Source organism: Schistocerca serialis, chromosome 5 (genome assembly GCF_023864345.2).
Source record: "Schistocerca serialis cubense isolate TAMUIC-IGC-003099 chromosome 5, iqSchSeri2.2, whole genome shotgun sequence".
Lineage (NCBI taxonomy): Eukaryota > Metazoa > Arthropoda > Insecta > Orthoptera > Acrididae > Schistocerca > Schistocerca serialis.
The window spans coordinates 408,133,159-408,146,301 of NC_064642.1; the positions used below are offsets into that span (position 1 = coordinate 408,133,159).

Consider the following 13,143-nt stretch of genomic DNA (forward strand, 5'->3'; position numbering starts at 1 on the left):
AGTGAGTGTGCCAAATGATTAACACTTTGGTGAAAAAATGTTCTCTAACTGGGACAGAACACTAGTAAAAAAAAAAAAAATTTCTTTTTGAGAAATGTTAATTCCATTCGCTGACAGGAAAGTTTACAGAAGAGGTTAAGTAATTCAAGCTGGCAGTATGAAAAGAACCCTTTATTCGTATCTCCAAGTGATTTCCTCCTCCTTTGTAACCTTGTCCAACATAACCATCTAGGCTAGCTAGGAGTCACACTTGGCTGTGGATTATCCCAGCAAGTTATGTTGCTTGACACAGGTTTAACAGTTCTCATGGGTTTGTATTTATTAAAGTTCTTAGAGATTTATATTGAATTTTTAAAAATCAATTATTTATTAAAAGAATAAATACAGTTTTAGAAAAAGAGATACATGTTTAATGTAAAGTAAAATTAAATTTAACTACAATAATGCTGTACATTTGTGTGCTTAAGTAGGGTCATAGTGGCATAATTTTATTGGAGTGAACACAAGTGGAGCTTTCTTCACCTTACTATGAAACATTACATGTACCGCACCACACAATATGTCAAATGCTGCTGACTAAAGGTGTCTAACAACATATTATTGCAATATCACTTCACTAGCTGTTAATATTTGTATATGCTTGCTTCCTGCACTGATCATTGTGTGACTCATGAGATAGTCATATTGACTACGAATGCTCTGACATTAAACTTATCCCAACCTGTTCATTTTACAATTTCCTATCAATGTTTACCATTGCCAATTTTTGCAGCATGCTGTCACTGGAGGAATGTGGACAAATATGAACAATACTTGGATCAGAAATAACAAAGTGATTAACAGCTAGTTGTTTATGGGACAGCTACCACAGCAACAACCAAATGGAGAAGACAGTTCATGGCAACTCCCAATCTTTTCACTGTTATCATATTGCTCTGCTACCTAAGGTATCAATTACCATGATTGGTTGTGGACTATACTGCCAACATGCACAGGAAAGTTATAAGGCTATTAAGATTTTCTACAGCAAATTCAATACTGCACAGTAACTGAGAATGTGTGAAATGTACCCAGTACAAAACTGCACAGCTCTTGATGACCTGGCCACACTGCACAGACTAGGTAAAGGTGAACCAACACCCCTCCCCTTTCTATGTGGCTGTCAATCACTTTCTTATTTTGATTCAGGCATCGCAAAAACATTACATGTATGTCTACATTATCTGAAATAATCAGAGGGTTTAAAACATTGGTTAAGGAAGTGTAATAGAATTTACAATTTTGTAAACTCACAACCTCGTTAATTCAGCCAGCCTTAGAAACAGTTATATTCACAGCTAACTAAAGATAAAAAAAGGAAATGTGTGTTTTCAAGCAACAATTTTTATCAATGTAATGTATAAAACTGACTAACACTACAATGTTCACAGATTTTTGTTCTAACTGAACAGGTTCCAGACAGTATATTATTTACATGATGAATATGAGTTGTCAAATACACACTCTAAATGCCACATCAAACTATATTCAGCTTCATAAGAATACTATTTTCATGTCAACACTCGACAGAATATATTAATATTTAGTTTACAGTATTTATTTGTCAGTTGGCTTTGACACATTAGGCCAGTATCAGCAACTGCATAAATTCCAATTTTAAATGTACAACATATAACATTATATGGGAGGTTTATAACATTAGTTGTTTGTATACTTATTTGAACTGCAAAAATAATCCAGTTCTTTAAACCATAAATTTGGTTTCCACATAAGCAAAATAACTCTCATGAAATAAGAAATTTAGTTTTTAATCTGTAGTGATAAATTTAAATCATCACAAATATATAACAAATTACATACTACTCTCATCCACAGCCAGCTTTCAAGAATTTTTAGAAAGTAGAACAGAACATTAAATATGGACATACACAAGACCCTCATGGAACTACCACTGCTTCTAAGCAGTTACTGTCAACAGCAATATAAATGAATCTTCTACAATTGTGCTGCCCATCTTATTGTATAGAATAGTATTTACATTAGAAACTGGAACCAGAGAAGCTGACACGAATAAGTGGAGTGTGTATCTACCTTCTTTAAGTGGGGTGACCAAGTACACGTATCTTTTTTTCAGCCGATAACAGTAGTACCAATACTGGGTGCAGCATTACAACTATTCTCTGCCATAAGATAACATTGTTAGGATCAAGACTACAAACATAGAAACAGCACCTTCGAGTAACAAACGAAGAAAAATTAATGTCACATTTAGTTGGCTTTGTATCACAAAATTTTGGAATCATTTTTAACATTTATGGCAGTTGCCAGAGTCATTCATCCCAAATTTGAACATGTGATGTATTCTGGATACTTTCAAAGACAAAATTTTATACCAGAATGGTTTCTTCACAGCAATTATAATACAATGGAAGTTCAGTACAAATACACTACTTCTGAAAATGTAATTTATGATAGCAAGAAAATGAAGCAAAGGTGTTAAAAAGTTTAAAGAAATTGTTAAACAGCACAGCAGCACATGGCACATGCATATCTTCAGAAACTACATCTCATACACTTATTTCCTTCACTCCCGCACACAATTACAAAATAAAGGGATTCTACAGCAGCCATACAGCTTACTGTTATTGACACAAGTATTTCAAATGTGCAACTGACTTGTTGAATGTGCTAACATAAAGCAAAAATAGTTTAACAGTAACACTGAGTTCAGTTTGTCTAAATAAGACAATTTCTGGCACAAAGGTGACCATGCTTGACATACAAAAAAACATTTTATACTGGTAAGGATTTTTTTTAAAGTTTGATGAATCATTGCAGACAGTATTCTGGATCTACATGGATTATGACAAATACCACCATGTATTATGCTGTTATTTTATTATATGTAGTTATCTATGATACAAAGACTGTTCTTAAAGTTCTCAAGACCACTGACCCAGTGAGAAATTGAACTTACCTCTTTTTAAGACTTGTTATGACTTTAACAGACAACTGATCACAAAATGTTAATGGTACAGTCTGCAGACACACATATACTGCACACAATAATGGCTGGGATCGGTTAGTAGGTTTATAAAATCTAGTACTGTACTAATCAAAATGTAATGCAGTTTACATTACTTACATCTCTAATTATTGCAGTGGTACTGAGATCACACAGTCAGTAGTCTTTTATTTTTGGCATCAACATCCATTTTAAACCACAATTAAGCAAGTAAGAAAGGCCACCAATACTTAGTAAAGATAACAGATGATCACTACTAATAATATTTTAATTCAGTTAGCAATGCTGAATATATTTAGTGAATATTAAGTTTTTAAACTTAATATTGTTGTCAAAGAAAAATGATTTTTTTTTCTAACGAACACAGGAAACATTTATTGGTATGTAACTTTTAAAGTCAAAGAAATAAAATTTGGAAGAAGAGGAGTGAAACTGTGGGTGGAATGTTGCAAGTATAATTGTAACACAAAATCCAACTCAACCAAACTGGAACGTAAATCCTCCATTTCCAAAGCTGTACTGATCGCCAAAGAAGGCTTGGAACACAGTTGAGGGATCCACCTCACCTGAAAAAAGTTACATTTTTAGATTTTATTAAATATGATATTCATACACCTTGATAATTATAAACAATGTTCGCAGAATTGCACAAATAATACGACAGAAAACATTTTCAAAATAAAAGTCCACTTTCCATTTAAGCATAGCTCAATGTGCTTAAAAAATCCAGCACTATATACAATTTTGCAGACATTGTGCATAATGGCAAAATCCATATTGATTCTGAACTGCAACATGTTACAAAACTTAACCAATGATTTGTTGGCTCTTATTATAACGACCACTTCAGGCAACAGAATCTAAACTCTAAAAGCCTAACATACTGGAACTGCTCAAGAATTTACTGGTGCATAAACAATTGCATACTATTGGGTTATGCCAATTAGGTCTCAGCCCTGTGGAGGAGGACGGGGTGGGGGTGCATAGATTGCTGGCACACAGAAGGTGACAAAGTTATTTTCTGCCAATGACTGATGACTTTTGGTGACTCAGGCTACAACTCCAGTATTATGCATACTACCACCTGCATATTAGCAGCACTTTCCACCTTGCTGCCTCATGCTGGTGTGTGTAGGTCTGGTCATTACTGCCAGAAGAAACGCAGATTACAGCCTGCTCTGTTTACACTACTAGGTAACAAATTTCTGTAGCCTCTCAAATTTTCTGCTTGTACAGTGTCAGCTTGTTTGATGCTATGCATACTTCAAAGTTTGTTCGTTACATCCTTTTATGTCCCATTAGAATGGTCTTATGAACCATATGTATTTATTAGATTCTGTTTCTCTTGTATGTAATGTTGAGGTCCAATTTTTCGACAAAGAATTCATTACAGCCACGGCTTAGATTATACATGGCATCCTTTATGGAACTCAGGTCTTTTTTAATCTTTTGCAATTGTAATACATCCTTTGATGCCTATTTGTGATGGTATTTTACCTATCTGTTTAGCCCCTCTTCAGAATATGTCATACGATAGCTTATGAAATTAAATCCACAATTTAAGAAATGCTGCAGTTGCTGTAATAGTCCTGTTACTTAAAAGCTGTGCAAAATGGGCACAGTTGTTCACACACAACTGGTTGCTAAACCAATCTCTGCAGTAAGCCAACTGGATTGATATAGAGCAATAATATTACTGACTACCAGACGTAGATGACTGGTTCTTGTGGATCTTGGAAACCCTGAAAATTCTTAGTGGGTCAGTTGATGTTTGTACTACTTGGCTACAGGCACATTTATTCTATACTCTAATATTTGGGTCCTCCTGAGTGCTTTTGTCATGTCTTGTAGACTGGACTGTTTAACTGATTATCTCTATTTAATTCACAGTGTTCATCACAACAGTAACTTTCCCTTTCTCTGCAAACATGACAACAGTGGCATCATGCCTGGTCCAGCACACATACTCACACTTAAAATGATAATAGTCTTAACATAAAACACTAGTTCATATAATGAAGACTAGTACAATAAAAAGCACAACTTTCTTTACACATGTGGCTGGCTGTCCAACAACATAACAGAAGGAGCCAGACAGTCAACTGCCGAAATCTGCTCCCCAACAACATCAGGATGAGTCCAGATACCTCACAAAATTTAAAACCTAAACTATACTCTTCCAATCATCACTCAAAACATAGGTTGTGGCTTACAAACAACATATATTCAAAATGCAAGAAACTGTTGTAGTGACACCACTTGTGTTACATTCATAAAAACTTTTTGTGATTCGCCTGCCATTCTCTTTCCCACAACTGTCCTCCTCACCAGTGACATCAATGCTCATAGAGGAACCTCAAATGGCACCACTGAATTCTCCTCACAAGCTTGCTTGGCTGCCATGTCTGTTATTCATTAACATGACTGGCACCCAACACAATGACTGATTCTGTGGTATCCTGAATGTTCTGTACAAGATTCTGGATGCTTGCAGGGCACTGAGGCTGAGCAGATGAAGAATGTCTTCATATGGGCTCATCTCATCTGAGAGCCACAAGGATTGCACAAGACACAGCACCAAAAACACTTAATTCTGCTCGTAGATTGTCTGGGAGAACAATGGAACTTCTAACTAAGTCCCTTGCTTGGAGCTATCTTTGTAAACCAACGAGTGATTACAATGCTTATATAAAATACGGAGTGATGAATCCTGGTAGATAAATCTAACAATGAAAATAATCAGTTTTTGACAATATAATGTAGGTTTTCAAATTTCATCTTGTGCAGTCCCCAACAATCAGTCTTTCCTTCTCATCCTGTTGGATAAGTCTCCCATGACCTGGGGACTTTTCCAAACACTACCCCCTTTTCCCAAACCTCTGCAGTCCTTTTCCTTCAGCCCCTTGACACAGATGCTAGGGTAAAGCTCATTTTGTAAATCCATCTTACCAATCTGATGCTCACATGGTGCATCTTTAAGTATTAAGAGGCTGAACCATAAACGGTACACCTGTAGTCTAGACGGGTTGGACAAATACTTTTTAAAATTTTAGTAGACTAGATGTGTCTGGAACACAACTGTTTCCACTGAGACACTTAAAACAATTTTTAACATCACTGTAGAAAACAGCTACCACAAGTCCAATTTTAATAAAAAACAGGTGATTTGGACAGCTTACTTTTTTAGTAGTACTTAACTGTCCCTAACCCCTACACTGCTATCCCTCCCCTCTCCACACAGTCTCCACCTCATCCCCCCCACCTTTTTGCTTCTCCCATCATGCACTGCTGCTCACAGTCTGGCCTCATCAGCCAGAGACTGTGTCGTGTGTGTGTGTGTGTGTGTGTGTGTGTGTGTGTGTGTGTGTGTGTGTGTGGTGTGTGTGGTGTGTGTGTAGGGGGTTGGGGGCTATGTCGGACAAAAGCCTTGTTGGCAGAATGCTTAGTTTCTGACAGTTTTTTTGGTGTCACTATCTGTGACTCAGCATCTTCCCTACATGGTGAGTAGCAACTATGCTTTTCATAATATTGTTGCAGTCTATCCTGGGTTTTTCATTGTTTGATTTTGTTCATTAATCTGGTTCACAAGATTTTTTAAAAAACTGTTCAGTACAAGTGAATCCTATTTTGGATTTAATGAAGTGGACACTAATAATATGAGACATCTAGTGCGGATTTTTTTTTTTTTTTTTGCAATGTTTTGTTATTTATTTACATTTAAAAGCAACGAAACAAGTTTATTTTCAGTACCTATATTTTTAAGTGGCTGCCATTTTTGAAATGCTTTTCAGGATGTTTCATTTTTGAGGTTCAAACCATTGAGACTAAGTCTGATAATGGAGGTAAGTTTAATTTTGATTGCAGACCTATACTTCACCTTCAATCATGCAAACCATTTAGCTATTTGATGTGACTTCTGAAATTTTCCCGGCGTATTTCTTCTTCTAATAATTTCTGGGTATGCAGCCGGATCCCATTGACACTGTGGCAGAACGTCGACGGGACCCGGCTGCATACCCGGAAATTGTTAGAACATTTAGCTATTTGCCATACATGATAAAATATGAAAATGTCATCCGACAGTATCTTCATATCTTATCTACTTCTAAATCACGAAGTGTAACTAGAAATTTTTTTTATTAAAAATGATTGTCAAAACCTTTTCATAGTAAATGTGCTACTAAGGTATTTAGGAGGATTGAATTATACAAATGTGTATCAGTTAATAGGCTGCTGTGTGCCAATTCAATGGCCATATGTGTATGATGAGGTTCTTATGTCGAATGATATTTTATTATTTTATAGTTTTTGGCAAATCAATTTTAGAGACTCCCATTTTGTCGAATGGACTGTGAGGGAGTACAATATGTATGTTCCATGTATTTTCTTGATTTTCATTTATCAAACTGCCGAGTTACACCCTTATTCCCTCCTTTTTCCTCCATGTGCATTTTAATAAGATTTCCTTGTACAGAGATACTGTGCACGGAATACAAAATTGTTTAACTTATTTGATAACAAAAAAACTGTGCATGTTCACAAGACTTTTTACATTGTTCCATTACTTTTCTGTGAGCCATTTTATCCATCCATTGTTTTATTTATGCGCAAAAAATTTGAAATATCAAACAGTTATATGCTGTACAGTGGCTTGGGATTCCTGATGTGGCATGTATGTTACTATATCTTTCTAGACTAACATCTATTTTAGCAAACTGATATTTATGGTGGTTGTATGGATGATGCGTGGCAATGGTGCTGTGGTGTCCAATAACATTTTTGTTCCATTTTACTGTTGTGCCTGTGGTTTATGGCGAGCTACCCGCTGGTGTGTGTGCTGTGTGGGCACACTGTCTACATTTGATAATGTTTTCACTAATGAGCTATAATTAAATTGTTCCAATTGTGTAAAGACAATATGTAACCTTGTAACACAGGCATTTGTTTTAATAAAGCAGCTTTTCCATTATCTATATTATGTGTAAGCAAAAGAATTTCTGTTTTATCTTCTACATTTCCTTTTATAAAATGTGGGCTAAATTTTTATGTACCCGAGTATAAGGAATGTATTTCTTTGAAATCATGTAAACTGGCGCACAGGGGTGACATCTAGTGGGCTTGAATGGAGAGACATTTTTTGCCACTCCGTGGAAGTACTACAGATTATCTCTTCACGTACAGTATGTACACTTCAATGGTGCTCTGTACATAACAATTTTATTTGTTTGATGAAGCTGAAATGGCTAATGATATTGACTGCACCATCACATGTAATGTTTGTAATGTGACAGGTTTCTACTCAAGTATGTTTATGTTGTACAGCTGTCGTACAGTGTTTTCTGCTTTAGATTCGTATAGTTAGGAGTGTGTTTGTAAGTTAGGCTACCTCTGTGTGATTATATTTCTGTAGGTCAGAAGATGGCCATTATCAACTAAAATTAATAACCTGATTACAAATCAACATTGTGATTCCACTCTATAATGACAGTTCAAAAGACACATTAACTACACCACCATAGGGGAACAGATAGAGCTGTTAAAGGAAAAGTGTTTACATGTCACACAGGTGGCGTGTGGTGCCTTAAAAGACAAATGAAAACCTTATCAGAAGCTCTCTCATAAAACCCAAAGAAATTCTGGACATTCGTAAAGGCTGTTAGTGGCACCAAAGTTCTAGCCCAGACACTCATGAGTGACACAGCAACTGAAACTGATGGTACCAAAGGAAAATTAAGAAGCACTGTCTCAGATTAATTCTTGCACTAATGCAAGGCTATCTGATATCGAAATCTGTGTTGAGAAACAACAAACTGGACAAAGCTCCAGAGTTGTAATGTTACTCTTATCAGGTTGTATATAGAATGTGTTGAAGCAGGCTTTATTTAAACCGTAATGTATTTACATTCCTCAAACAAAAATCTTTTCCCAGTAAATGGATCAAACTCAGGTCAAACTATCTATAAGATTTATATCTAAAAACAAAGATGATGTCACTTACCAAACGAAAGCGCTGGCACGTCGATAGACACACAAACACAAACATACACACGAAATTCAAGCTTTCGCAACAAACTGTTGCCTCATCAGGAAAGAGGGAAGGAGAGGGAAAGACGAAAGGATGTGGGTTTTAAGGGAGAGGGTAAGGAGTCATTCCAATCCCGGGAGCTGAAAGACTTACCTTAGGGGGAAAAAAGGACAGGTATACACTCGCGCACACGCGCGCGCGCGCACACACACACACACACACACACACACACACACACACACACACGTATACACAAAGATGTGACTTACCAAATGGAAGTGCTGGCAGGTCGACAGACACACAAACACACACACAAAATTCAAGCTTTCGCAACAAACTGTTGCCTCATCAGGAAAGAGGGACGGAGAGGGAAAGACGAAAGGATGTGGGTTGTAAGGGAGAGGGTAAGGAGTCATTCCAATCCCGGGAGCGGAAAGACTTACCTTAGGGGGAAAAAAGGACGGGTATACACTCGCACACACACACATATCCATCCACACATATACAGACACAAGCAGACATTAAATATGTCTGCTTGTATCAATGTGTGGATGGATACGTGTGTGTGTGTGCGCGCGAGTGTATACCCGCGCACACACACGCATATCCATCCACACATATACAGACACAAGCAGACATATTGGTCTTCAAATATGTCTGCTTGTGTCCGTATATGTGTGGATGGATATGTGTGTGTGTACGAGTGTATACCCGTCCTTTTTTCCCCCTAGGGTAAGTCTTTCCGCTCCCGGGATTGGAACGACTCCTTACCCTCTCCCTTAAAACCCATTTCCTTTCGTCTTTCCCTCTCCTTCCCTCTTTCCTGATGAGGCAACAGTTTGTTGCGAAAGCTTGAATTTTGTGTGTATGTTTGTGTTTGTTTGTATGTCTATCGACGTGCCAGCGCTTTCGTTTGGTAAGTCACATCATCTTTGTTTTTAGATATATTTTCCCATGTGGAATGTTTCCCTCTATTAATTCATATCTATAAGATTTGTCAGAAGTGATCCACAGAATTAACATTTATTATCTTTAACAGCCATCTGTTGTAGAATCATAGCTCATTTTCTGAGTCCAAACATAATTACAGTGGAACTTCGATTTTATGTTGTCCAATTTTACATTTTTATGCCATAAATTCGTAGCACCTGTGAGAAACCCTTAAGATCAATCGCAAAAAGTCGCAGGTTTTACATTTCTTGCCAGTAGGATTTCTAGTTATTACTTGATGTTTAACAAGATTGTCCTGTTTTCTTCCTATTAACATTTGATGTGACTGAACAACTTTTAAGTGGCCCAAAAGACAGATGGTTTGCACTGTGAGTGGTGGTGGAATGCAGTGAATATTTTAGGCTGTTGCGGAGAGGGGAGATGTGAGAGAGGAAATGCTGATGAATCCACAATCGGCATTGCCAACACAACTTGCAACATTTACCTTCAGCACACAATTATGATAGAATTACTACTACAATAGAAAAATATGATGGTTGACACAAAGTGTTCTGGAATGAGTCAATACATGACAAAGGGACCCAGCTGCCAACCTTTCTAGTGCCACTTATAATGTAGTCTCATCCTTTGTGAGTATTGCTGATGTACTCTATTCAGCAACAAGATCCATCTTCAACCTTTTAAATTTAAACACTGATTCTTGAAGAATACGTTCGGTCAGAATCAAGGAAACGTCAGCCACTTACAGTTAGTGAGCTCTTATTGGCTGGTGACACTCCAACAGCCAGGGCAGCCACATCACACTACATTAACACGTAAAATGAGATCACCATTTTGTTTAGGCCACTACGTATTAAGTTCACATACCTCAGCCTATGAAACATTCAAAATTCCTAAAGTACTGGACTATAAAGTATCAACACACACAGAAGCTATATATCACAGTTGGTGCAAGAATTTCAGTCTTCTCCTCCTAGGTGGCAATTTTAGCAACACTCATTGTCACTGAACATAACCAAATCACAACTCCAATAAACAAATAAGAAATAAATGTCAAAATTTTAAATCATATAATAAATCTATTAGGAAACAAGTGAGTTTTGCCACTACTAATAGTGCAGGGTTTGTAACTGAAAAGACTATAATTTTTTCTAATGATGTACAACGTAATTTAGCCATTTCCCAGCACACTATTATCACAAATTATACCTTAAAAGATATAATTTTGAGGGTTCTTTCATTTCATGTTCACCTCGAAAATAGTAAAAATTTATGGCTTATATAGCGAAATAAACTGAAAACTGCAGGATTAAAACATCTCAGATGTCTGTTTTCCACCTGCAGTGTAGCATAGCGACATCATGTTAATGTAGTGGCTTCTAGCATAGAGTGAGAAACAGCAAGCTTACTTGTTGCCTTGTTCCGAAGTATGGCTGATATGATCAGTGTACAGCAAATTGGGTAAGCGTGGCTTCCACTTCAATTTAATTTATATAGTTATACCCCATATGCCCTTCGCTACCATGCATTGGTTTTACTTATAGTAGTTCTGCTCAGAGCACGTTGACAGAATCCAGAATGTACCATGCATCTAAGGTAGCACCCAACATAGGATACTTCATTTGCTATGTGTGGCACCACAATTAACAGGATGTAGTTGTGCGATGGCTTGTTCATCTTTGTTGCAGTCCACGGTGGTGTTTAATGTGTAGTGATGACAGACAGATTGTTATAAGTGTGACGGATTGTTGGGAGAGAGAAACGGTGAAATCACACAGGCTTGACTTTATTTCACAATCATTGGTATAAATAAGTACCTACTGTGAAGGAAAACTTGTGTGTATACACGTGCTTTCATAAAATCTGCTGTGGTTACACTACAGCAAGTGCTGAGTTTGAAGAGCCAAAGGTGTGCGTTGGCAATACTGCAGAATGCTCCACTTCAACCACTCAGAAAAATGCACAAGGAAAAGTTTACAAGCAATACACTACAGGTCACCGGGTTTGCGTCACCAGAGTATGCTGTGCTTTCATTGACTACAGAAGGAAACCACCTCACCTCCCCAAACACGTTACATTCTGATGACTACCATAGTTCACACTTTTTGGTTTAATTCCACCATGTTCATCAATGTTTGACTTTTTCTAGGTGAGCACAATGGAAAGATCTCTCAGAAACATGTGTTTTGATGCATAATTTGTGGTCGTAGCCCATCAGAAAATAGCTCTATTATCTTGCACCCAGACACCAATTTCAGTTTTTTGACATTTTTACTTGCTGTTATATATCTGATTTTTTAAAAACTGATGAAATTCATTATCACAAATTATTGTATAAATATTGTATTGTATATTTAATTTCCTTCACTTGTATAGATTTTATAAGATGTAATGGAGACGATTAGGATTTTTAATTACATATGTTTTGGCTCATATTCTGAGGGTTTTAATGTTTTACTCTATTTTGGATTTCACAATTTTGAATTTTTTAAGTCTGGACCACACAAAAACATAAAATAGGGGTTTCACTGTATGTATATGGAACTGAACAACTATCTCCTTAACAAATAGCATGAATTTCAAAAACGTTCGTATTGTGATTCCCAATATATACTTTTCTCACATATCATCCCGAAAAACATGGATCAAAGTAGTCAGGTGAATGCCGTATTTCCTGAGTTATGAAAAACGTAAGACTTGTTATCACATAAACCTTTATTAACAAAAAATACAATTATCTGGGGCATTAAACAAAATTTGTGACTGAAGTGGGGATATCTTGGTATGGAAGATGCAACATATATTCTGGAATGCTGAATGACCAACAGAAGAAATAACTACAGGTGTGCACCAGGTAAGTGTGTTGCAACCCTTACTGTTAATACTGTACATTAACTAGCAACTCCTAATGCTGAACAATTTGCCTGGTGTAGTGACAATAAATTATATCCATGCAAACTTTTCTCTTGACTCAGTCTATCTAGTAGTGATAATTGAACTAAAATATCCAGTAGTTCCTGAGATTAGCCTTTACAGATAGAGAAAAAACACAGCTGTGGACTTCAATGTATAGTACAGGTACATGTAGAGGACTTGCCGGACAACATTAATAGTAACCTCAGAAATTTTGTAGAATATGCAG

The 13,143-nt window shown here is 36.7% G+C and overlaps 1 protein-coding gene across 1 annotated transcript in view; it reads right to left on the bottom strand.

The window, feature by feature from the left end:
• Nucleotides 1–387: 387 nt before the first annotated feature.
• The window catches only part of LOC126480679 (dnaJ homolog subfamily C member 7), a 94,748-nt gene continuing 81,992 nt past the window's right edge, over nt 388–13,143 (bottom strand). The window contains exon 11 of the mRNA XM_050103903.1: nt 388–3,591. Within this exon, the coding sequence (XP_049959860.1) occupies nt 3,503–3,591 (89 nt within the window). The 3' untranslated portion in view covers nt 388–3,502. The remainder of the gene's footprint in view (nt 3,592–13,143) is intronic.